Here is a 27,104-nt window from a genome sequence, read left to right as displayed (position 1 = left end):
ACAGTGGTTTCTTCTCATATTCTTCCTTTCCGGGGTCTCACTGCCTTCTTGTCTTTTACTTCTTCGGGAGCAAGTAGTTATTCCACTAGTTCACAATAAAGGATATATTGATGTACTTTAATTAACTAACCTCAATCGTCATGAATAAAGACTCTCAGACCTCTGGCCTTAAAAAAAAATCAGACTTCAGGCAGGTGAGAATACTATCCAAAGTGGAAAACCTAAACCACACTCCTGTCCTGAGTCTTGACCAGATCCTCTGCTGAGGCCTTCCCTCTGACTAATGACATAAATTATTTACTCTGGGAAAAGTGATTGTTAATCAAGTATTCAATGTTGGTGGTTATACACTGGTGGAAATTCTGGAACTGCACTTCCCAGTTTGCCCAATATTTCCATTAGGAATAGTCGAGCATTGGAATAGTTGACTAAAACTTGCAGGCTGGGAGATTATTTTAACCTATCTGCAAGGCCATAGGAGCTTGCTATAAAAACCTTTTATCACCTTCCCATGTATGAAGATTTCTCCTATGATTCATTCAGTCCTGTTTATTATTTTATAAGACACTTTGTTACATTTTTAGTAGCTTGTTCCTTGGAAAAAAATCTCCTAAGATTTTTTTAGGGCTTCTTTTTTACAGTATTACACAGCTTTTGCATCTTACAAATAAACCATCAGTCCATCAGGATCCAAGTTTTTGACATTTGACACCCGCGTTCACTAGCACAATCCTAAATCCACATGGAAATCAGTATTCCCCAACCGTTCTGGGACCTTAAGCCCTTGATCTTAGTGAGAACAGACTGTAATAACAAACAACCCTCCCAGGCTCAGACTGCATAGACATGAGCAGGCCTAGGGTCCCACCTATGCAGTAAATAATAATTATAGTAATCATAAGCATAATCATAATCATAGTATTTTTTAAGCACTCACTATGTGCCAAGCACTGTATTAAGCACCAGGGTAATTACAAGATAATCAGGTCCCATGTGGGGTTCATAGACTAAGTAGGAGGGAGAACAGGTATTGAATTCCAACTTTGCAGATGAGGGGAACTGAGGCACAGAAAAGTAAAATGACTTGACCAAGGTCACCTAGAAGGTAAGTGGCAGAGACAGGAATAGAACCCAGACCTTCTGACTCCCAGGCCCAGGTTCTTTCCACTAGGCCAAGTGGATTCCAGAAATTCAACGTGAAGTCAGGGTGCTCGTGGCCCTCCAGGGGAATATGCAAGTTACCCTGGAGGGCTGCAGCTCCATAGTAGGGAAGGACTGCTCAGGATGGCATTGACCGCAACAAGACAATGAGTGAGGCATCATCTGATCAGCCAGCCGTTTGCTACAACAGCTTACCGAAGGCAGCGCGCTACTGCTTAGAGACAGCAGAGCCATTCAAGGACGAGGATGCCGAGATAAATATTTCATTTCCGTCTCCACTAAAATCCGGAAGAGCCCTCAGCTCTGAGCCTCCCTATAGCCGTTACTGGGGGGTGGGGGATTTAAAGCCTCTACTAGGGTGGTCATCAGGGAGCACTGATCCCATGAGTTGGCCTCATTAGGGACCTGATTTGGGTGGGGCAGGCATTCTTTTCAGAGTTCCATCCCAACCCCTCAATGCCAGGGGAACCCATTTAGGAGTCCTGCTTTAATTTAGGCCACAGTGGCTCAACAAAACCCTTCAGCCACCGAAGCGAGAACAGCGCAACGCACGAGGAGCACTGTTCCTACTCTTCTATCTCCCCGGCGGCCACAGCGGTAGCTTACTGCCGCTACCGCCCTCTCGCCTCTACGGCTCAACTGGCCTTTCCAGACTACGGTGGGAGTTTCTGGCAAAGACATAAACACATCATCCGGCCATGCCAGAGTCTCCTCCTCCCAGCCCAGCAGGGCCAGGTTTGGTACAGCTCGATAGCTGCGTGGCCACCACTCCTACCATCTTTCAGCCACTGGCTGCCGGTCGCCACCCGCCAAGCAGCCCCGATGACTACCGCGCTGGTGCCTCACGGCAGTCTCTCGACCTCTCGGCCCTGGCAGAACCGCTGAAGCTGGGCAACCACTGTGGTAGCCCGGCCTCAGAATCAGAACCGATGCCGAACAACGGTAGGCAGCGGAGGGTGGTAGCAGATGGCGATCCGAGCCCGATCTCCTCACTCCTCTCATCTTCTTCCCCATTTTCCAATCCCTCATTTCCTCCTGCTCTCCCTTCCCCTTTCTTTCCCCATTTCCCCCTTCATTGTTCCATGTCACCTTTCTCTTACTTTCTTGTTCTCATCTTCTTTTTCCTTTTCCCATTTTTCCATAGGAGTAAATGGGAGATGAAAAAGGAACCTCCTTTTTCCTTTTCCCATTATCATTTTTGGTAATTTTTCCATTACCATTTTTCCTGGAAGTAAATGGGAGATGAAAAGGGAACCTCCTTTTCCCATTACCCTTTTTGGTTTCTCCTTCTTGGACCCATCCCCTGTTTTTCTCTGCCATTCCTCTCAGTGCCCCTCCACCCCTAATCCTTCTTTCTGGCCTTACTCTTGTCTTTTCTACTTAGGGTGATCAGATTTCCAGCCTCCTTTGGGTTCTCCAGATAGCGCTATGGACTCAAGATCTGCCAACAGATCCAGCAGGCAGAACCCCAGAAGTCATCTGGAGAAACAGCCCTTGGGCTCACTCGAGAGTTATCCCAAGCTTCCACCAGTGAAATTTCTCACCTAAGCCTCCGATTCTACCTCACCTTGGGGATCCCCTGAGAGCTCTTAATAATCTCCATGAAACAGTTGTATAAAAGGTCCCAGCACTCGCTGAAAGGTGGATCAAAGGCAATTTTGAATTCTTCCACTCGGAGTTTAATGACCAAGATCTGAGGGATGAAGAACTGCATTTCTTGATAGGGCTCCTCAAAGTCATTCCCATCCTTGAAGTGGGGAGAAGGAAAACCAAAGTCAGAACCAAAAAAGCACCAATTCTGAAGTCAATCCTCAAGGAAACACTGGATACTGAGCTAAACCCAGAGTGCAGATCTGAGCCCCAGCAAGAGATAGGAAAGTCGCTTTAGGTATTTGGCAAGGAAATGCAAAGGAATTAAAATTCAATTGAAAGTCAAATGTTCAAAGATTAGTCATCTCAACCAACTGGTTATCCAACACCAGCCTATTTCAAGAAAAGGGAATTCAGAAAAACAATTCAAATGACGTGATCTTGTGTCTGAGATATCCAAGCCTAACTTTTTTTTAATGGTATTTGTTAAGGGATTACTACGTGCCAAGCACTGTACTAAACCCTGGGGTAGATACAAGATAATCAGGATGCATACAGTCCCTGTTCTACGATGGACTCACAGCCTTAATGGGAAGGAGGAGGATTTAATGCCCATTTAACTGAAGAGGTAACTGAGGCAGAGAATTTAAGTGACTTGCCCAAGATCACACAGCAGACAAGTGAATCCAGAATTAGAACCCAGGTCCTCTGACTCCCAGGCCTGTGCTTCATCCATTAGGTCACACTGCTTTGCTAAACCAAACCTGGTTTGATTTCCTGAACTCTCAATTATCCATTCTAATCTTCGTCCTAGTTAGCTTGGATAATGCAGGTACAAGTTAGTATAAAGCACCAGAAGAGACAAGAACAGTCCGTTCTTCCCAGTATTTGAAAATGGGTGAAATATAAAATTCAAACAGTGATTCAGCTAGAGTATTTACACCATAAAATGGTTGGTGTTGGGGGTAAGAGGGGAGCAGGAGGGGTGGTCACAGAAAGTCCATCTTAGACAGTGATACGTATCTCCCTGAGGAAAGCTCAACTCTGTTGAGTTCTAGGGTTTTCTAGGTTCTATTTCAGAGACATTTTTCAAAGGTAGCTTCAGTGAAACGATTATCCAGGTTGTGTTACTTTTAATATCTTACCAGGCCTTTACAAATCAAACAATCAATGGTATTTATTAAGCACTCACTGTGTGCAGGGGCCTGTACTAAGCTCTTGGGAGAGTACAGTTTATTTATATTAATGTCTGTCTGCCCATCTAGACTGTAAGCTCATTGTGGGCAGAGAATGTGTCTGATTATTGTTATACTGTACTCTCCCAGGTACTTAGAACAGTGCTTTGCACATAGTAAGCACTCAATAAATACATTTAAATGAATGAATGAATACAATATAACAGAGTTGGTAGATATGTTCCCTGATCAGTTAGCAGTAACATCTATAATGCAAGAGTAAATTCATAACAAGAACAGGGCATTTGGGAAATTAGTCTGAAAACACTGTGACTTTGGCCCAGCCACTGTACAGGGAAACGTGCTTCCTATTTACGAATGCATTACGTAGCTGAGCAGCTTTCTCTAACTGCTTATGCCTTTTGACCACCATGTACCTTGTGTATCATAAAAAATGAGACGAAGTCTTTCAGAGAGTTAATGACCATCTCCCGGAGCTGCAGAGACATGAAAATGGCCACGGAAGCAAAGAACTCCTCGATGCTTTGACACGAATCATAGTCACTCTGGGGAGTCAAGTAGATCCATTGGTCCTTCTGAGAGGCAAAAAGAGAGACACAAGAGGGGATCCACCTGCAAAGGGAAATAACATTGCAGGGTGAGAAGACAATCCCATTCCTTGGGTCCTATCCCATTCATCCATCACCCTTTTTGTACCCATGGCCTGTTGCGTGGCCACGGGACTAATAGTAAGCAGAAGGAAATACTGAATTTGAATTCCCACTAAAGCAGTCTAACAAATAAGTACTCCAAATCTACCAGCCCACAAACCACATTCTTCTCTCCAGTCACTTAGGACTAAAGATCTTCCATATTGCCTAATAAGAAGAGATTTTTCTGATTTGGGCAGAACAGTCATCAATCTCTCAATTCTATTCATTGCCTACTGTGTTGAGCACCATACTAAGTACTTAGAAGAGTATAATAGATTGGTAGACATGGTTCTTGCTCTCAGAGACCGTACAGCCTAGTTGAGGAGACTGACAAACAAGTTACTAATAAGAAGAAGGAAATGAGACTACAAACATAAGCTAGTGCTAAAGAAATAGGATTTGTAAGATATATACAAAAGAGCTTCGGAAGGTTGAAGGGTGCTTATGTGCTCAGAGTCAGTCATTCATTCATTCAATCGTATTCATTTAGTGTTTACTGTGCGCAGAGAACTGTACCAAGCATTTGGGAGAATAAACAGATACATTCCCAGCCCACAACAAGCTTACAGTTTAGAGTAAGATGACACTGAAGTGCTGAGGTGGCAGTTGAGAGGATATAAACTGGTGAGAATAGAAATTAACTGGGGGAAGAACTCCTGGGGAGAATAATTTCAGAAGGATCTGAAGATAGGTAGGGCTAAGGTTGGATGAATTTGAAGGAGGAGGGAGTTTCAGGGGTAGAGGGAAGGGCGAAGGTATGAGGTCAGCAGCAGAAAAGACGAGAGTGAGACACAGTGAGTCAATTAGCTTGAGAGGAGCAATGAGTTCATGTTCATTCATTCAATCAATCGTATTTGCTGAGCACTTACCGTGTGCAGAGCACTGTACTAAGCTCTTGGGAAAGTACAATGAAACAATAAACAGTGGCATTCCCTGCCCACAATGAGCTCACAGTCTAGAGTGGGGGAGACAGACATCAGTACAAGTAAATCAAATTACAGATGTGTATATAAGTACTTTGAGGTTGGGAGGGGGGAAGAGCTAATGGAGAAGTCAAAGGAGCAATTGAGTGTGATCTGGGGTGTGGTGGAAGAGAGAGGATAAGTATGAGGGAAAGATTTGGTCGAGTGTCTTATAGCCAATAGTCACGAAATTCTACTTGAAAGCGGAAAGACTGGAGGCTTTTGAGGAGTGGAGACACATCAGCAGAATGATGTTTTAGAAGATGAATTTGGACAGCAGGATGCAGTATGGACTGAGGAATGGTGACAGGAGAGGCAGGAAGACCAGTAAAGAGATCGAGAAATCTCAGGCTTATGCTGCTTAGTGAGAAGCAGCATGGCCTGGTGGAAAGAGCACGGGTTTAGGAATCAGAGGACCTGGGTTCTAATCGCGCTTCACCACACCTGCTGTGTGATCTTAGGCAAGTTATTTAACTTCTCTGTGCCTCAGTTATCTCATCTGTAAAATGGGGATTAAGACTGTGAACCCCTATGTGGGACAGGGACTGTGTCCAACCTGATTATCTTGTATCTACCCCAGCACTTAGTACAGTTCCTGGCATGTAGTAAGTGCTTACCAAACACTATTGAAAAAAAAAGCAGTCAAACTGGGATATGACAAATGCCTGGACCAGCGGCCATTTGGCATGGAGAGTTAGGGATTCTGGAAATGTCATGGAGGAAAAAATGACAGGATTTTGTGACTGTCTGAATAGAGGGCTGAATGAGAGGGAGGAGTCCAGGATAATGCCAAAGTTGTGAGCTTCAAGGAAGAGAGGTTGGTGGTGCTATTAACTATGATGGCTTAGTAGAGTGCTCTGCACACAGTTACTGCTCAATAAATATGATTGACTGATGGGAATGTTAAGTGGAGGGGAGGATCTGAAAAGGAAGTTGAGTTCAGTTTGGAATAGATTAAGTCTGAGGAATAAGTAGAACATCCATCGAGAGATGGCTTGGAGGTAGAAGATGCAAGACTTCAGAGATGGAGAAAAACCGGAGCTAGCACGGTAAATTCAGGAAACATCTACTTAGAGGTGGTGATTGAAGCCACTGAGTTAAATAAGCTCCCCAAAGAAATGAGTGTAGACTAAGAAGAAAGAGAGACAGAATGGAATCTTTTGAAACTCCCACCATTACAGGGTGGGAGGAAGAAGAAGAGTCTGAGGAAAGACAAAGACTCAGAAAGATACAGCAAGGGCAAAAAGAGAACCAGGAGAAAAATGGATGAGGAAAACAAAGGCTAAATGGAAAGAGGAATGGTCCCCAATATTGGAAGCTACCGAGAGACTGCGGAGGATAAGGAAAGAGTAGAGTTCATTAGATTTGGCAAGGAGAAAGTTAATGGTGTCCTCGGACAGAGCGGCACTGTCTCAGTGGAGTGAAGAGGGTGGAAGCTGTTAGAAGGTTGTAAATCTCAAAGTTCAGTCCCACTACCCAAAATGTTCCGACAGGAATCCAACAGACAGAGCAGTAGTGGCACACTACAGGGAGGAGTAAGAGTTTAGCTCCTCTGCCTCTTCAAGGACTGCAGCCAGGCGTGAGCCTTCAGCTTAGCCAGATAAACCCCACAGGCCTGGAAACTCCCAGGAGCAGCTGGGAAGGGCCAATCTCGGCACGGTCAGGCAGCCATTGGGTGCTGCTGCCTCCCAGATGGAGTGTTCCTCCTCTTCTGGAGGACTGCTGGGAGAGAGAAGGCGGGGACTCTGACATCTCTCGATCAATCAAAAGTATTTACTGAGTATCTACTGAACGCAAAGCACTGTTTTAAGCACTTGAGAGAGTTCAAGAGAAGCAAGGTACTCTAATTTGTTTAATGTCTGTGTCCCTCCCTAGACTGTACACTCCTTGAGGGCAGGGGTCACGGCTACAAACTTGACTGTATTGTACTCTACGGTAAATGCTCGATAAAATACCCATTGATTGAAAACTCTGATAGAAAAATTCCTTCCCCAAATCCTCAGGGCTTTTTATTTTTTTTAATGCCCACCCCATTACAGCTGGGGAAGACAGGTGTGCATAGGGATCTTACCCAGTTGGACCTGCAAAAGAACGTAATTTGGGCACTTGGGACTTCTAACAGGATTTAAACGTGGAACTGCCTGAAACTCTGCAATCCCTTCTGGGTTGCAACTGTGCAGTTTCTCTTTTACCCAACCCTGGGTAAGATCACCAGGAGAGCTGAGGAAAAGTTGGGCCTATGCCCCATCCAAAAAGAGAAGGTCACCCCAGCTAGTTCCCACCTAAATTTAGAGAAGCAGTATTGTGAAGTGGATAGAACATGGGTCCTAATCCCAACTCTGCCACTTGTCTGCTGTGAGAACATGGGCAAATCACTTTGCTTCTCTGTGCCTCGGTTACCTCATCTATAAAACGGAGATTGAGAGTGCATGCCCCACATGGGACAGAGACTGTGTCCAACCCAATTTGCCTGTACCACCTCAATGCTTACTATAGTGCCAGGCACAGAGTAATTTCTTAACAAAAACCATTATTCTAATTACTATTATTAAATTTCTAATTTGGCTAGTTTCAGGAATCGTTTTTACCAACTCTACTGAACTGTACTCTCCCAAGCCCTTAATACAGTGCTCTGCACGCAGTAAGTGCTCCACAAATACCCACTCCCATTCGAAAATAAAACACTGACTTTTCCAGCAGAATACCACGAGCTTCTAAACACTGAGTCTGAATGATGTTCCAAAATTCCCAGGGCAGCATGGGCAGCGTGCTGGCGAGCAGTTCCTTTATTCGAACAAATCTGATGTGGCTAAACCTGCAAAAAAAAAAAAAAACCAACAACGAGAGAACCTGTCTCAGCTGTACGCCGTCCGATGAGAACGATGATGGTGACGATACCTAGTAATGTCCCAAAGCCAGTACCAGTGTTGACACGAGGGTTGCACTCCCGAAAACCCCACGATAAGGAAAACTCGCACTGTGCTAGTCGCTTCACGTCCAACAACACACACAATGAGCACCAGCGCTTCTTCTGACACCGTAAGGCTGCACTGAATCCAGATGGGCTCGCGCTGTGGAGGAATGCTGCCTTATTCTGCCATTGCTTTCTCATCAAAACGGTGTAGTGAAAACATACTTTCTGGGAGGATTGAGTGAACCTTCACCTTACTGGGCATTTTTTATGCTTCTAAGACGTTTTCAAATTAATTAGCTCACACTGTCCTCAGTGCACATAAGAAAGTAAAGACAAAGATAAAAGTGATTTAATAAAAATAATAATGATGGCATTTAAGTGCTCACTACGTGCCAAGCGCAGGCACTGTTCTAAGCGCTGAATTTGAAAAGCGGCATGGTATACTGGATAGAGCACACAACTGGGAATCAGAAGGTCCTAGGTTCTTATCCTGGCTCTGACACTTGTCTGTTGTGAGACCTTGGACAAGTCATTTCACTTCTCTGTGCCTCAGTTACCTCATCTGTAAAACGGGGATTGAGACTGTGAGCCCCACATGGGACAAGGACTGTGTCCAACCAGATTTGCTAATATTCACCCCATCACTTACAACAATAAATACCATAATTATTATTATTTGCTCAAGGTCCCATAGAGGAGGGGCTAGATCCTAGGCCTCTTGACTCTCAGTTCTGTGCTCTTTCAACTACACCACACTGCCTCACAGGGGATAATTTACACTGAAGACCCACAGAGGCTTTTTCAGCTTTTCCCTTAAAGAAGCTTAATCAAATTATTAATTGTATTAAGGAAAATATTAATAATCATGTTGGTATTTGTTAAGCGCTTACTATGTGCCGAGCACTGTTCTAAGCGCTGGGGGAGATACAGGGTAATCAGGTTGTCCCACGTGAGGCTCACAGTTGATCCCCATTTTACAGATGAGGTAACTGAGGCGCAGAGAAGTTAAGTGACTTGCCCACAGTCACACAGCTGACAAGTGGCAGACCCAGGAGTCGAACCCATGACCTCTGACTCCGAAGCCCAGGCTCTTTCCACTAAGCCACGCTGCTTCCCAAATTAGCGATAAGCAGCACTCTGCAACTTTTTGGCATAGCTTTTTCCCCAGTTTAGTAAGGTATATTAGCATTATCATCCCTACTGTACAGGTGCTCAAAGATGTGTGACTTGGAAATTAAGAAGCTTACTCTGAAATTAAAAATGTAAACACTGCTCACATATTTTGGTACATCTTGACAATATCTGTTGTGAATTCAAGTCCCTGAACATTTAAGATTTAAAAACATCACATGCTAGGGGTCTGGGTTTCTTTTCCCCCCCGATAGCTATAGGCAACTGTCTAAAATGGTTTGGTTCATCCCTATGCCTCTGTCATCTTATTTCTTTCTGTAAAATCTAAATTCCTAAAGTGACAGGGTCCTTTTTTCCTTGCCTAATAATAATGTTGGTATTTGTTAAGCGCTTACTATGTGCCGAGCACTGTTCTAAGTGCTGGGGTAGACACAGGGGAATCAGGTTGTCCCACGTGGGGCTCACAGTCTTCATCCCCATTTTCCAGATGAGGTAACTGAGGCACAGAGAAGTTAAGTGACTTGCCCACATCTTAAAAATGAAACTCATGGTCACTTATTTACCACAATACTAGCAGAATAAAATGTTACACAATACTCTGTCCCTATAAAGCCCTGTGCATTAAGCAGCAGAGCTGATTAACACATTTAGCCTAAGGAAAGTGTCAACTAAGATGCGTTCCAGATGTGGGTCTGTTAGTGGCCCGAAGAAGTGAATGCTCTTCTGGGAATGTCGAAGTTCCTTCAAGCACTAGTTTCAGGCCTGTGATTGCCACCATCCTCATCTCATCCCCATCTCATCCTACTCATTTTGCAGATGAGGAAACTGTGGCCCAGAAAGAGACCCGCAGAGAATCAGAGTAGGGGTTGGGGGGAGGGGGGGAGTCACAACCTCCCAGCCCAGTGGTTCTCCTGCTCCAAATCAGATTCTGGTCTTTAAGCCGGGAGAGGACTTACTCTGCAAACCACAGATTCTGCAGGATCAGCATCATGGGATTCACTGTAAACAGACATTCTTCATTCTGCTTCTTCACTCTTTGGTACGTGCTGTGCCACGGGACCGGGGCCCGAATGACTCTCTGAGGAAACACCTGCGGGATGTTCCCAATGAACAGTCGCTGCCTCTCGCCGGGATCCATTAGGATGTAATCCACTAGAACCAAGCATCACACGATTAGCATGCTGGGCCGGTCGCTGGATGAGCCAATCCGTCGATCATATTTATTGAGCACTTACTGTGTGTAGGGCATTGTTTTAAGCACTTGGGAGAGTACAACCTAACAGAGTTGGTAAACATGTACCCCTCCCACAACGAGCTTCCAGTCTAGAGCCCTGTATGAAGACAGCTCCTTGAGTGCAGTCATCTACAATTCCCTCTCATATGCCCTCTAGACTTGTCTCTTAGACTATAAGTTCGTTGTGGGCAGGGAACGTCTACCAACTGTTATATTGTACTTTCCCAAGCGTTTAGTACCGAGCTCTGCACTCAGTAAACATTCAATCAATAAGATTGATTGCTTGATTGCCTCCAGCGGCAACAGGTATTACTGTTACCTGATAGGCTGGGGAGGGGCCCAGAATGAGTGAACAGCAGTATTTCAAATGATCTTCCCACCTGACCCCATTCCCTCATCACAAAGCCTACAGAGATGTGCCTTGACACTCAATGTCACATTCGAGGGTTGTCTTGACTTTTCTGACTCGCTACTTCTGGCCAGACTCAAGGGAACACAATCATCCAATGGCATTTACTGAGTATTAACCGGGAGCAGAGCACTGTACTAAGCATTTGGGAGAGTACAGTACAACAAGGTTGGTAGACACTTTCTCTGTCCGCAAGAAGCTTGCAGTCTAGAAGGGGAGATAATAATGATGATGGTATTTGTTAAGTGCTTACTATGTGCAAAGCACTGTTCTAAGCACTGGGGGGGGATACAAGGTGATCAGCTTGTCCCACGTGGGGCTCAGTCTTAATCCTCATTTTCCAGATGAGGTAACTGAGGCCCAGAGAAGTTAAGTGACTTGCCCAAAGTCACACAGCTGATAAGCGGCGAGATGGGATTAGAACCCATGATCTCTGACTCCCAAGGCCGTGCTCTTTCCACTGAGCCACGCTGCTTCTCGATATAGCGATAGACATTAAAAGAAACACATCAATCAATGCTATTTATTGAGCCCTTACTGTGTGCAGAGCGACGTACTAAGCTCTTGGGAGAGTACAGTCCAGTTCAATACAACATAGTTGGTTGACATGTTCCCTGCCCACATCCATCTTACAGTGTAGAGGAGGAGACTACAAATTATGGATACATACATATGTGCTGTGAGGCCAGGGGCGGCGGGATGAATATCAAGTGCTGAAAGGGTACAGATCCAAGTGCGTAGGTGATACAGAAGGGAGGGCAAGTAGGAGAAATGAGGGCTAAATTGGGGAAGGCCTCTTAAAGGAGATATGAGTTTAGTAAGGTAGCAAGCCCATCTCTGAGATGACTAGCTGCTAACAGGGGGAGAGAGAGGGATGAATGGGGAGAGGTGGGATGGTCTGCACTAGCATTGTTCTAGTCGAAGCTTTAACGTATGTGGCATTACCACCATGCCTAACAGGCCTCCTCACCCACCCTCCATACTGACTTCACAGTATGGGGGTCATACTGATGAGGAAGAAGGAAGAGAAAGCATTGTGGGCTGATGATTATCAGAATCAGGAAGGCCAACCACAAAGAGTGCTTCCTTCTTTCAGTGTTTTTATCCCACCAGTTCCCTGGTTGGACCGAGAAGCAGCATGGCCTAGTGGAAAGACCTCGGGCCTGAGAGTAAGAAGAGTTGGGTTCTAATCCCAGCTCTGCCAATTGCCTGGTGTGTACTCTTGGACAAGTCAAACTGTTCCTCAGTTTCCACAACTTTAAAATGGAGATTCTTACTCCCTCCGATTTAGACTGTGTGCCCTGAGAGACAGGGACTGTGTCCAACCAGATAAAAGTTTATCTACCACAGCGCTCAGAACAGTGCTTGACACAGAGTAGGGCCTTAATAAATACCATAGAAACAAGAACAAAAAACAATACCTGATACACATGACCCCAGGAAACAGTGAGATCCCTGCACAAAGGAGTTAAAATGAGAGAGGAACCGAAAGGTGAAGCAAGAACAGGTGGTTGCAGGGGGGGGGGGAGGAGAGGAGGCGGAGGGAGGGGATGGGATATCATGCAATCCTAGGGAGACTGGAAGAAACCTCAAGAGGTCAGCTGGCCTCATCCCCTGCCCTCAGAAGGTGAACACCTAAACCACAGAGCTCAATAAATACCACTGATGGATTTGGGAAATGTTGGGGATGTGAAACTGTCGGCAAAGCCTTCTTTTTGATCCATGCAGGTTACTGAGAGAATATGCAGACTCAAACTGAGGTCAGGGACAGTGGGAGATTCTCTAAACAGTTAAAGTATGGTGGCGTTTCCCATCTTACCAATGCTTCTCATGAGGCTGAGGTAATAATCTCTTTCATTTTCCTCCACCAGGCTGTTTAACAGATTTTCCAAATTAGGATTATTTGTCAACTCATCTGGAATAAACTTTAAGATTTGGTTCATCACATCTTTCCCTTGAGGGGCGATCATGCTTTCCTTGATTCCATGCTGCACGTAATAAAAGTATCTCTTTTCCAAACAAAAACAAAAACCATAAAAGGCTTGAAGTGATTGGATTAAATACGTGAAATCTCTACACCTAAGGATGGCAGTTTCTGCTTAGGGGTATTTCGTATTTTGCTTTATCATTAGCTTTTTCTCCTTGCTCCTTTGGCCACTTGCAGACATTTCATAATATTTGGCCATTTCAGACCCGTCATTTCTGACCTAGGGGAAAGGAGCCATGAGGAAGAAAACTCCAAAGGTTAATGGGTTATCTATGGTGTTTTATTAATTCCTATCCAGGGTCCTTAAATTGCCCTTCTGGGAATTTAGCTCCAGGGATAGCCTGGAAAGTTCAGAAGCCAATAAAGAGGGGGAGTTTGTCATCAATTAAGGTCTATCTTTTTGACCTGAAGGAGGGGCAGGTAGACCTGGGAGCAGGAGGAAAGTAGATAAACACAACCTGGATAGGGAAAAAGGGAAGAATAATATTTTTAAAGCATTCTTATGAGGACAGGTGGGGTTAGTGAAAATTATGGTCATGACTACATTTATTGAGCATCAACTGTGTTCAGTCCACTTCACAGGGAAATGATTATTCTTTAATGGTATTTGTTAAGTGCTATATGCCAGGCACTGTACTAAGCACTGAGCTACAAGCTAATCATGTTGGTCACCGTCCATGTCCCATGTGGGCCTCACAGATGAGGTACCTGAGGCACAGGTAAATTAAACACCCTGCCCAAGTTCACACAGCAGACAAGTGGTAGAGCTGGGATTAGAACCCAGGACCTTCTGACTCCCAGGCCCATGATCTATCCACTAGGCCACGCTGCTTCTCAATGATGACACTTGGATAACTGTCCTTTTTTTAAAAAAAACTTTTGGCCTTTTTAAGAGAACCAACATGGACTAATGGATAGAGCACAGGACTTGGAGTTAAGCAACCTGGGTTCTAATCTCAATTCTGCCACTGCTACTGTTGTATGATCTTGGACAAGTGCTTGACCTCTCTGTGCCTCACTTTCCTCTTCTGTAAAATAGGGATTAAATACCCATTCTCCCTCCCCTTTGGATTATGAGCTCCAGGTGGGACAGGGACGCTGTTTGATCTGATTATCTAGCATCAACCCCAGTGCTTAGCATATAGGAAGTGTTTAACAAATACCACAATTATTATTTTAATCACAGCTGCAAGGTACCAATTTGAAATACTGATTTCAGAAGAGATGAAGGGGATACTACTAAACTGGAGGGGAGAAGGCACAAAGCAGGATGCACCTCTAGGTCTTCTTCGGAAGGCTCATCTTCTTGCTTGGCTCTTTCCTTCTCTCCCTGGAGCATCACAGTTAGCTGTTGCTCTGGTGACATAGGCTGGTTCCCAGAGGATTCCGGTAAGTCTAGCCTTGGGATAGAAATAACTGAGCAGTTTAACTGGAAGGTGGTAAGAGTGGTGTGACTTTGAAAAACAAAAAAAAATCCACAGCCCCACCTTGATGGCCTGCCAGGCCCCCAGAGCCATTCTGATGACAACCCAAACCTCCACTGGGCCAGTGGTTCTCAAACTTTTTCAGCCCATGAACCCTCTGGAAGTTCCAATAACTCTCCATCTTCCTCACCATCCCTGCCCCACAGCACTCATGTACAAAATCTTATATTCTGATGCGTCCCCAACCTGAAATACATTTCAATGTCTTGTCTCCTCCCTAGGCTTTAAGCTCCTTGAGGGCAGGGATCATCATCTACCAACTCAACTGTACTGTTCTCTCCCAAGCGCTTAGTTTCGTGCTCCATACACACTAAGTACTCAATAAATGCCATCGATTGATGGACTGACATGAAGAAAAATGGGTTCAACCATGGAATGTGGGGTGTCTTTTTTGAGGAGTGGATAGACGTGTGCTGAATGACGTCTTAGGATAATGACGTAGGCACTAAAGTGTGGACTGGAGAAGGACGAGACCAGAGACAGGGAGACCAGTCAAGATGGGACAGGGATTGTATCTGACCTGATTATTCCTGTATCTATCCCAGTGCTTACCACACTGCTTGGCATATAATGGGCATTTAACTAATACCATAATAATAATGATAATAATAATTAGTGTATAGTAGTCTAGTCGGTATATGATGAGAATCTGGACCAGGGTAGTAGCCATTGAAACCCTCAGTTTAGCACATGCAGTCTACCTGGTCTCCATCTTCCTTTTACCATACCTTATACCTTATCTGCCTCCTGGTCCTGAAAAGAAGGCTGTGTTGCTGCCTGGGCTGGCAAAGTGCTGGAAGGGAACTCCTAGGGAGGCTGTGCATCTTGACTGTAGATCTACATTTTTAAATGGTATTTGTTAAACGTTTATTATGTGCCAGACACCGTATTAAGCGCTGGGGAAGATACAAGGTAATCGGGTTGTACACAATCCCTGTTCTGCCTGGGGCTCACAGTCTTAATCTCCATTTTATAGATGAGTAACTGAGACACAAAGACGTTAAGAGACTTGTCCAAGGTCACTTGCCCAAGTAACGGATCTGGGATTAAAACCCAGAATCACTGACTCCCAGCCTCATACTTTTTTCCACTAGGCAAGGCTGCTTCTCTTTTAACAGTCATTCAATTCTCAGTTTATGTTGCATACAGAGCACTGTATTAAGTACTTCGATCGTATTTATTGAGCACTCACTGCCTGCAGAGCACTGTACTAAGTGTACTAACACATTCCCTGTGCACAACGAGTTTCCAGTTTGGAAATGAGCTTACAGTCTAGAGTACTTGGAAGTGGGAGTGTACTTGGGAGTGTATAGTAGAGATAAATAAAAAATTTAAATAAAAATGTTGGTATTTGTTAAGCGCTTACTATGTGCCAAGCACTATTCTAAGCACTGGGATAAAAGACACAGTCCCTGCTGTTAAGGAGTTTACCACCTAATGGGAGAGAAAGAAAGGCAGACAGACAGGCAGACAGAAGGAAAAAGAAAGGGACAACTGGTCATAACAAAAGAATTGAAAAAAGGAGTGAATAAATATTTAAATAGTAGAGTATATACATGGATACGTAAACGAATGCTACAATGGTGGCTCTGAGTTAAATACTGAGAAGGGCATGAACTGGGCAAAATAAAATTAATCCAGGAAGGCTTCCTGAAGGAGATGAGATTTCAGGAGGACTTTGAAGATGGGGAGAGTTGCAGTCTGGTAGATTTAAAGGAAGATAATGTTCTAGATGGGAAGGGGGATGTGAGCAAGGAGACAGAAGCCAGAGAGGAGAGAGCAAGGGACAGTGAGAACAATTTCTTGGGTGGAGTGTAGTGCTCGGGTTGGTGTGTAGCAAGTAAAGAGGGCAGATAAGTGCAGAGAGGTGAGCTGGTGGACAGTCTTGAAGCCAATGATCAGGAGTTTTTGCCTGATACACAGGGAAATGGGTAGCCATTGGGAAAGGGCTGATGAGGGGAGACATGGAAAAAAAAATGCCAGGCCTTCAAGTTTAGGTGATAACACAGAATTTGATTTTCAGAGATGGTGTTCTCTGCATGGTCCTTTACATCAGAAAGCTATGAAAAGGACAAAGAAATGGAAGCAAGGCTTCGACAACTCCACCCCTCCGGTGGAGACTTGGGGTAGGAAAGAAGAGGAGGAAAAAAATCTGTTTCTCTCTGCCTTTGTTTTGGTAAAGTAAAATGTGTTTTTGCTCTATTATTTCCCCATCCCTAAACTATTTTAATGCCTGTTTTCTCTGTAGAATGCAAGCTCCTTGTGGGTAGAGATCATCTCTACCGACTCCCGGATAGTGTACTTTCCCAAGTATAGTACTCTGCACATAGTAAGTACTCAATAACAACACACTGATTGATTTATTAACTGATTGCTTTTTGAGGATTTTCCCAAGGATCTTCCCCAGAGCATTGATTCTACAAGGAAAATCCTACAGAATCAGCTTTCAAAATAACCAAAATAAAACAAAGCAGCACAGGCCTAGGAGTCAAACCTGACTCTGCTACTTGTGTGACTTTGGGGAAGTGACTTAGCTTCTGTGAGCTTCAGTTACCTCATCTCTAAAATGGAGATTAAGACTGTGAGTCCCATGTGGAACAGGCACTATGTCCAGATCATCTTGTATCTAAGCCAACATTTAGTACAGTGCCTGGCGTACAGTAAGTGCTTAACAAATACCATTAAAAAAATGCACAAATAAAATAACCACAGAATGTCCTCTCTTCTTCAAACCCACTGCTGCCAGCCAGAGTAGACACAGAAAAGATAGTCAAGGATGCCGCTGAAGCATTTCACCCCAGGAGGGAAAGATCATCAGAACAAGAAGATAAATATCCTGAAAAAGCAAAGGCAGGACAACAGTTATGTTTGAACTTGGGCAGTGCGAGTCTGTGGGCACATCTGGATACTTCTTTGGAACCGACTAGAGAGTATCAATGTGCATGCCTATATTTCACTGCCTGCTAGAAAAGGTGCCAGCTTTTCTAGCTTGAGCCTCTAATGTCAGGGGGCAGGCTCTAATTAAAACCGATAAGGTCTACTTCTTCATTCTAACTAATGCCAGGGGCCTTCTGAGTGGTGTTTTCAGTGGGGAACTCTGAAAGGACAAGACTAGAGCCTTCCCAAAATGAGTCACGAGGAGAAACATTACCTGGGCACCTCGGAATTCGAACTGGGGAGGCATCGAACCCCAGCCCCGTGTCCTTCTCCAGGCTCTACCCCGACTCCACCCAGGGGCCCTGTGTTTTCTCATTACCTGAAAAAAATGCCACAGCTTTTAGGCGGTAGTTTGATCCTCTTGCCCTGGAGTGCAAAATTCTTCTGAGCTGGAACATCTCATTAAGAAAGAAAATGATGATAACGCACCTGCCTGGGAACCCCCCTTTCTGCTACTCTGTACTTATGCTCTGTCAGCTACCAAAGCTTAGCAAATTACCATATTGCTCACTAGAGAGCACAGAAAAGCAGGAACCTCATCAAAGCGGGGTGATAAAAACTTCCAACTGAATGAAAAAATAATTTTGCTATTTTTATCTAAAGTGTCAAAGTAAAGCCAACTCCCAAATGGTAGGCCAGAGAGCATATTCATCTGACCAGGGAGAATTTGAAAAATAAAATCCACGTATAATTGACAAATAAACCCTACTGATCTTCACCACTCATGTCAACCTTCTCCCTGTGTTCCCTTAACTAATTCCTTCTTTTCCTCCCTTCTCTCCTCCACCCACCCTCTTATGGATAAAGGAACAAATAGAGAAGTGGTCAAAAGGAAAGCAGCATGAGTCAAAAGGAGAAATCAAGGATGTGGGTGACCCACAAACTGCATGACTCACCCCTGAATAACAGAGGGAGCTGGACACAGGAAAATGATTCCCCTCTGAAAGATACCATCAGTGACATTTATTGAGTGCTTACTATGGTTAGAACACTGAACTAAGCGCTTGGGAGAGTACGATATTTATAACATGCACAGCAGCAGAGGCCACTTGCATTTGCCAGAATAGGAGAGGGAATTCAATTTGGACACAAAACAAGATACAAACTCCATCAGATCAAAAGGAGAAAATTCTCTGGCTGACCTATCTTGCCTCCAACTGGAACTCATATTTGTAAGTTCATTGTGGGCAGCGAGAGTACAGTACCTATTTTATTTTTATATTGTACTCTCCCAAGTGCTTAGTACAGTGCTTTCCACAGAGAAAGCGCTCAATAAATGGATTGAATGAAAGAATACTTTGCAGTGGCCTAATGGTGTCAGTGGTCATCTATCATGAGCTTACAAACCCTGAAAGAGTGCTAAGCCCAGGGACAGTAGGGAAGCTACAGACCCCCGGACTAAAAAGGACTTATGTACATATCTGCAATTTTATTCATTTGTATTGCTTTCTGTCTCCCCACCTCTAGACTCTAAGCTCATTGTAGGCAGGGAATGTGTCTGTTTATTGTTGAATTGTACTCTCTCAAGGGCTTATTACAGCTCTCTGCACACAGAAAGCGCTCAATAAGTACGATGGAGGCAATGAATGAAGACTGTGAGCCCCATGTAGGATAGGACTGTGTCCAACCCAATTTGCTCGTATCCATCCGAGAGATCAATGCAAGTCCCGCAGAGGATACCTGGAGCAGCTCTCTGACTGGCCGCTCCACCGGGGATGCTGAAAGTGATGGGTTGGTAGATGGTCTTCATGTCTCTCAGCGTCAGGTCCTGGGCCGTTAGGGTGTAATTGTTGGCGATGGAGTCACTGGGACACCGGAAATGCTGCTGTTCTTTGAAGGGCGCAGCCAGGGTCCAGGATGTCCGTTGCATTAAAGGGGGGTAGAAGCTGTGCGTCATGACCGTCTACAATTGGCCAAAGACAGAACAAGAGGAAGTGAGGCCTAAGCCCAAGCATTAGTGCTTCCCTTCCCCCACATTATGTGCCTTATTTTCTCCCCCTCCAAACCTCACTCCAGTAATAACAGTATTTGTTAAGCACTTACTATGCTCCAGACACTCTCGGGTGGATACAAGCAAATTGGGTTGGACACAGTCATAATCCCCATTTTCCAGATGAGGTAACTGAGGCACAGAGAAGTGAAGCGACTTGCCCAAAGTCACACAGCTGATAAGCGGCAGAGCCGGGATCAGAAGTCACGACATCTGACTCCCAGGTCCGTGCTCTTTCCACTAAGCCACGCTGCTTCTCTGGCAGTAAGTGCCCATTCTGCAGATGAGGATCCTGAGGCAAAGAGAAATGAGGAGCCTCGCCCCAAGATCACAGAGCCGGCAAGTGGAGGAGCCAGGATTAGAACCCAGGTCTCCTGACCCCCGATCCGTGCTCCTTCCACTGGGCCATGCTGCTTCTCTCGTCCCGGCTGGCAGGAATGAGAGAGTATGAGTGGCCTATTGCACAAAACCCTATCACGGTCATCAATTCCTTCAAAGAGATTCTCCACCCTGCAATCTCCGGGACTGGATTGAGATCCTCCTTTCATCCCCACCTCCCTTACACCGCCGCCAACTCTGAAACCTGCTGTCTCACTTGCTGAAAGAACAGGCCACTGCCTTCTGTTGCCACCTGCCAGGGTACCAAAAGCTTTGAAAAATGCCCTGATGAGTGTGTGCATGTCCTTAAAATTGATCTCTTTCTCTCTCTCACACAAACACATGCACAACTGCGCTTCCTCTCTCTGACAAGCCAGAGAGCGCACACAGGCTTCCAGCCCCATCTTTGTAAATTACCGAAAGCATTAGGTAAGGAAGGTGAATTTGGGGACAGTCTGCGAGACGTGGGCATCGCGAGGAAAGCCTGTCCAAATGTGGATCTGTTTATTCTGGAATGGCTGGTACCCTTAAAAATAAATATTTCTCTTTTAGAATAAACAGCATAGCAATTCTCTTCATCCTCTGTTTTCCTTTCCCCCCACATATCCGGTGGAATCAGAGGTGGAGAGCAAACGCCAAAAATAGCAGAGCCCAAACCCCCATCCCACTGTCTAGGAATTGTCAGGGACAGTGCTAACCCATCTCTCCCTCCTGAGTTCTTTCTCGATAACGGTAGTAGTGTGAACCGTGTGCTGCCACCAAGATCTCTTGGACCCAAGGTGTCTTGGAAATTGCTCATCCTCCCTCCCAGGAAAAGTCAAGGGAAAGAGAAGTCAAGAGAAGCAGCATGACCTAAGAGAAGCAGCACAGCCTAGCACGGGCCTGGGAGTCAGAAGGTCATGGGTTCTAATCCCAGCTCTGCCGCTTGCCTGCGGTGTGACCTTGGGCAAGTCGCTTCTCTTCTCTGTACCTCGGTTACCTCATCTGTAAAAGGGGACTGAGACTGTGGGGATTGCCCCACTTGGGAAAGGGACTGTGTCCAACCCAATTTGCTCATATGCACCCCAGCGCTTAGTAGAGTGCCTGGCACATAGCACTTATTAAATACCATAGAAAAGTCAGACATACCTGGTAGAGTTCGGATGGCCCTTCCGTCGCTGAAGCTGGCAGAGGGGGCAACTCCGGCCTCTTTTTGGAGTGGCTCATCTGATATATGGAGTCGTTTTTGTACTACAAAGAATGAGAAGTAAATCTCTTAAGAAAAGATTAGGAAGCATTTCACCTTTCTTTTTTTTAAGTTGTCCCATTTGCGATTGCCCAAGAGCAACACTGAATTTTCCTCCCTGACATATAAATATGAGAAGCAGCGTGGCTCAGTGGAAAGAGCCCGGGCTTGGGAGTCGGAGGTCATGGGTTCAAATCCCGGCTCTGTCACTTATCAGCTGTGTGACTATGGGCAAGTCACTTCACTTCTCTGTGCCTCAGTTACCTCATCTGTAAAATGGGGATTAACTGTGAGCCTCACTTGGGACAACCTGATTACTCTGTATCTCCCCCAGTGCTTAGAACAGTGCTCTGCACATAGTAAGCGCTTAACAAATACCAACATTATTAAATAAGAAGTCCTCTATCACCCAACATTTTCCTAAAAGAAACTGGGGGAAACAGAGGCACATATTGTATTCAGAGCACTCTGACCCTTGGGCAGGCCCACTACCTGCTGAGAAGCCCCACTTGTAACACTTAGGGAGGTTCACTGCCTCCACAGCCCAAACCTCCTACCCGAGGGATGGATTTACCTACACCCTTGGAGACCCCAGACTAAAGTGGTAAATTTTGGAGGTGGCAACTTTTCAAAAAAAAGAATAACCATAGTAATCAAATACTAAAACATTCTGTAAAAACAATCCAAGAGAGCAATATATATCTTTCTTCAACTGTGCCCTATGATACCTAGATACATAGTAACACAAAGGATGTGGGAGTATTTCTCATGTGAACGTGGTGTTCTGGAAGTGACCTCTCCTTAGGAGTGGTAGAGTGACATGCACGATCCCATGCTAAAACTATAGAAATCGCACTCAACCCATGGGCAAAACCCCCAGTTAGCAAGTGGGTGGTCTAGTGCATAACAATTATAATAATGATAATAATAATAATGGTATTTGTCGAGCACTTTCTATGTGCCAAGCACCACACTAAGCAATAGATACAGGATAATCAGGTCAACCGCAGTCCTCGTCCAAACGAGGCTCACTGCCTGTAGAGGAGGGAGAACAGCCACTGAATTCCCATTTTACAGATAAGGAAATTGAGGCACAGAGAAGTGACCTGCCCTAGGTCACACAGCAGGGAAGTGTCAAAGCTGAAATTAGAACCAAGATCCTCCGATTCCCAGGCCTGTGCCTAAGTATTTCTTTTAAAAATATAAAACAATTCCAGAATTATTTACAATTCTGAACTTTATTACCAAAGAGGCAGCAATAAATTCAGTACCTGTGGATTGCAAAATGATAAATCTGCTTCTCCCCTACATCGTGACTTCAGCTGCAGATGCCGCTTTGAGTTACAAAAAAAATCTCTGACAGGATCAAGAAGGGAAGAATGTGAAAGGAGATAGGGATGTGTATGCATTGTGGGGAGAAGAAGGGGTCAACTTTAATCTTGGAGGGGGCCCTGTCTTCCACTATCCTAGGGTCACTAGCTTGCACTTACCTTTTCCACAGATAGTTTTGTTTGGTTTTTTCAAAATGATATTTGCTAAGGGCTTACTATGTGCCAGACACCATGCTAAGCACTGAGATAGACACAAGATAATCAAGTTGGACACAGTCCATGACCCACATGGGGCTCATAATCTTAATCCCCATCAAATAGTTCTGGTAATCAGATTTGTGTTCTAAGAAAGTACAAGAATAATTGTACTTGAGACACTGAGATCACTGTACTTGAGTAGAAAGAATTGGCAGCCTGGGGCAAGAGAATAAGAAAAGCCTCTAGACTGTAAGCTCGTTGTAGGCAGGAAACATATCTACCATTCCCCAAGCGCTTAGTAGAGTGCTCTCCACACAGTAAACTCAGTAAATACCAATGATAGATTGACCTTCTTGATTATCCGATGGTCTAAACCTCACACAACCCTAGTAAAGTATCACAGGAAAAACGTATTAATAGCTGCACTTACCTTTAGGAACAGTATGTCCTCCGGGGAAAACATGGTTTCGGGTCAAATGGGACTTGTCCTTATATGATGTGTTTTGTTTCTTCAAGAGAAATGCTTCTGAGCAGCTCCAGAGACCTCTCGTGGGCAAATCATAATGCCTGTGACCTAGAACATGGAACTCTCAGGGAGGTCCATTCTTTTGGCCTGAGGAGACAGCAGAACACAGGCCGTCTCTCTGAGAAGGGAAGGTCGAGGGGAGAGATTGTGAAAGCAAAGAAAATGGGAGATTCTTGGGACTTCCCTGCTTTTCCCTGCTTTTTCTTCCTCCCCAGTTATTTGTCCTTCAAAGCACCACACATCAACCCAAAGTCATAATAGTAGTTTCTGGTTCACAAGTAGACTATCTGACAGCCACACTGGCCCACTGGCAAGGAGGGAGAAGCCCTCATTCCCCCCCCCCCCAATCCTTTCTCCATCTACTCACTACTCAAACTGGAGTTACCTCTCCAACTTCTGGCCGGTATCCAGGGCTACAGCGTGGTCGTTGCTTAGAGACAGTGGAGCCTCTCCCTCCTCCCCTCCTCCTTCCCCTAAATGGCCTTTTCATGCAGAAGCTTCATGCCTCGCTCTAGTCTCAGCTGCCCGTGACAAGCTTTAACCACACAGCAGAGGGGACGGGACAAAGATGCCAGGGTTAGTGTTTAAAAAGCAGCAAGACATCAAGCATTGAGGGAATTTAAAATGGCTCTATTCCTTAAAGGGAGAAGAGCGCAGGGCTTAACTAGCACTGACCTACACCAAAAGACCATACCAAAGTTTGGGTTCACCCGACCCAACAGGAATTGGCATCTGTTCACTTTGGCACACCCTGCAAACTAAAGCATTAGCTTAAAGAGTCTAAAATGCTCTAGAGCTCTATAGAAACGAGTTTTCCCTCCAGTTTTCCCTCTCCTTTGGGCTCAGCCCCAGTGTTTCCCCTGAGGGGGCAGGAAAAGAGGGATTGTGGGGGTGGCCCAAGGCTGGGGGTGGTACATAAAGAGCCACAGATAAAGAGGTGGGCAAAGGAGGCAAGGTTGGTGAAGAGGGTACAGTTGAGGGCCTTTTTTTTCCAAGGCAAAGGAGAGGAGGGTGGTGAGATAGCCTGGGACAAAAAGAGTGGGTCTGGAGTTCAGAGGTCATGCTAGCAGTTGAAATCCAACTTTGTGAAGGAAAGGGTGGTGGGTGAGGAGGCAGGCTAATAATAATAATGTTGGTATTTGTTAATCACTTACTATGTGCAGAGCACTGTTCTAAGCTCTGGGGAGATAGAGGGTAATCAAGTTGTCCCACGTGAGGCTCACAGTCTTAATCCCCATTTTCCAGATGAGGTCACTGAAGCCCAGAGAAGTTGAGTGACTGGCCCACAGTCACACAGCTGACAAGTGGCAGAGCCGGGATTGGAACCCATGACCTCTGACTCCCAAGCCCGGGCTCTGGCCACTGAGCCACGCTGCTTCTCTGACTAGAGGGATGAGGTCAGAGTGTGGTCAACTGGAGTTGGTTAGGTTAGAGATCTGTGCCCAAGGTGGTATTTGAAGAGGGGTGAAGCCGCACAGAGACATGAAAGAAACTGGATGTCTGGCAGGTGGGAGGGATCATCAGTGTGGAAGTTGAAATCCCCTAGATTGAGAGAAGAGAGCGAGAGCAGCATCGAAATCGCTCAGAAATGTAGAGGTGGGGGTAGGAAGGAGGATGATGATAGGGACTAGATGTGGAGAGTGATACAGGAAGATCATTTGGGATTCGAAGGAAAAAAAGGGGGTGAAATTAAGTAAAAGTAACTCTGGGAGCGGTGAGGAGCCGCCTTGACTCCTATTTCATCCCCTTGAGATAAGGAGAGTGGAAGAAGAGAAACCTTTCCAGCTAATCAATCGATGGGTATTTATTGAGTGCTTACTGTGTTCAGAGCACTGTACAAAGCACTTGGAAGCGTAAAATATAACAATATAACAGACGCATTCCTTCCCGCAAAGAGCTTACAGTCTAAAAGGGGAGACAGACATTAATATACACAAATTACGGTTACATACATAAGTGCAGTGGGGCAGAGGTGGATAAAAGGAGCAAGTCAAGGAGATGCAGAAGGGAGTGGGAGAAAAGGAAATGGGGGCTTAGTCAGGGAAGACCTTTTGGAGAAGATGGGCCTTCAATAATAATAATGTTGGTATTTGTTAAGCGCTTACTATGTGCAGAGCACTGCTCTAAGCCCTGGGGTAGATACAGGGTAATCAGGTTGTCCCACGTGAGGCTCACAGTTAATCCCCATTTTACAGATGAGGTAACTAACTGAGGCCCAGAGAAGTGAAATGACTTGCCCACAGTCACCCAGCTGACAAGTGGCAGAGCCAGCATTCGAAACCATGACCTCTGACTCCCAAGCCCGGGCTCTTTCCACTGAGCCACGCTGCTTCTCAGAAGGCTTTGAAGGTGGATTGTCTTTCAGATACGAGGAGGGAAGTCATTCTAGGCCAGAGGCAGGACATGGGTAGGAGGTCTGCGTCAAGAAGTAGGGATCAGTAAGTAAAAGTAATAGCCCCATCCCTCCTCCTCTAGACTGTAACCTTGCTGTGGGCAGGGGATGGGTCTGGGGACTCTGTTATACCGTACTCTCCCAAGTGCTCAATATAATGCTCCGCACGCAGTAAGCATCCAATAAATACAAATGATTGAGAGGGAGGGAGAATCATCAGAAGAGAGCTAAGTCTCAGTGATAGCAAGGAAGAGTGAGCAGAATGGGAAAGGGTCAGAAGTGAAGGAGTTTGGCTGTGGTGGAACGAGGGTTCCACAAATCTCAGTGGAATGAGAAGGAGCGTGGCTTAATGGAAAGAGTCCGGGCTTGACAGTCAGAGGTCATGGGTTCAAATCCCGGCTCAGCCGCTTGTCAGCTGTGTGACTTCAGGCAAGTCACTTAGCTTCTCCGGTGCCTCGGTCACCTCGTCTGTAAAATGGGGATGAAGACTGTGAGCCCCGCGTGGGACAATCTGATCACCTTGTATTCTCCCCAGCGCTTACAACAGTGCTTTGCACGTAGTAAGCGCTTTACAAATGCCATCCTTTGTATATATTTTTTCTCATTTGTATATAGTTTTATTCATTTGTATATAGTTTTATTACCCTATTTGTTTTGTTAATGAGGTGTACTTCCCCTTGATTCTATTTATTGCGATTAAATTGTCTTGCTTTGTCCGTCTGTCTCCCCCGATTAGACAATCGTCAATGGGCAGATATTGTCTCTATCTGTTGCCGAATTGTACATTCCAAGCGCTTAGTACAGTGCTCTGCACACAGTGAGCGCAAAATAAATACTATTGAATGAATGAATGAATGAATGAATGAATGGAGTCAGGGAAGGATAGCAGGAAAGGAAATCAGAATGAGCGGGGTGGGGGGGTTCAAGGATTCGCTGTAACATATCAATCAAGCTCTACTAAGTGCTTGGGAGAGTACAATACAATAATATCAGAAGCTGCTTTTTTGTGGGGTGGGAGGCAGCGGGAGGGAGAACAGGGATGTGGAGAGGAGAAGGAGAAAGAAATTAAGTTGGGCAGGCTGTCCAAGATCTTCCTTCCCTGCGAACTACAGCAGCCTCCCCATCGTTCTAAGATTTGCCAAGGCCTTCAATCTCCTCTGATCCCCCGAGATGGGGGAGGCAGAGGGAGCTTATTTCTAGGTGGTGACAAGGAATAGTTAGCCAGGAACTGATGGCTCAAGCCCCAGATCTTCAGACCCGCGCAAGAGTGGTCCAGGTTGATGGCGCCACCGCCAAGGAGGAGTTTGCATCCGTGTGTTGCGTCTTTAAGACAAAAATCATAGCACTTGCACACTTGGGGTTTGCCT

At 45.3% G+C, this 27,104-nt stretch overlaps 1 protein-coding gene across 2 annotated transcripts in view; it reads right to left on the bottom strand.

The window, feature by feature from the left end:
• The window catches only part of DNAH3 (dynein axonemal heavy chain 3), a 118,243-nt gene extending 94,593 nt beyond the window's left edge, over positions 1 to 23,650 (bottom strand). The window contains exons 1-10 of one of the 2 annotated variants that reach the window (XM_029058240.1): positions 23,250 to 23,650; positions 21,194 to 21,295; positions 19,378 to 19,600; positions 18,017 to 18,095; positions 14,553 to 14,676; positions 13,109 to 13,298; positions 10,603 to 10,798; positions 8,291 to 8,416; positions 4,364 to 4,559; positions 2,729 to 2,908 (exon numbers count right to left, since the gene is read on the bottom strand). In XM_029058240.1, coding sequence (XP_028914073.1) covers positions 2,729 to 2,908; positions 4,364 to 4,559; positions 8,291 to 8,416; positions 10,603 to 10,798; positions 13,109 to 13,298; positions 14,553 to 14,676; positions 18,017 to 18,095; positions 19,378 to 19,600; positions 21,194 to 21,295; positions 23,250 to 23,282 — 1,449 coding nt within the window. In that variant the 5' untranslated portion in view covers positions 23,283 to 23,650. The remainder of the gene's footprint in view (positions 1 to 2,728; positions 2,909 to 4,363; positions 4,560 to 8,290; positions 8,417 to 10,602; positions 10,799 to 13,108; positions 13,299 to 14,552; positions 14,677 to 18,016; positions 18,096 to 19,377; positions 19,601 to 21,193; positions 21,296 to 23,249) is intronic. The other variant, XM_029058241.1, reaches the window with a different exon arrangement.
• Positions 23,651 to 27,104: the final 3,454 nt, after the last annotated feature.

The sequence above is a fragment of the Ornithorhynchus anatinus genome, chromosome 2 (assembly GCF_004115215.2).
Source record: "Ornithorhynchus anatinus isolate Pmale09 chromosome 2, mOrnAna1.pri.v4, whole genome shotgun sequence".
In the NCBI taxonomy this organism is placed as follows: domain Eukaryota; kingdom Metazoa; phylum Chordata; class Mammalia; order Monotremata; family Ornithorhynchidae; genus Ornithorhynchus; species Ornithorhynchus anatinus.
This window is presented reverse-complemented; position numbering and strand designations above follow the sequence as displayed.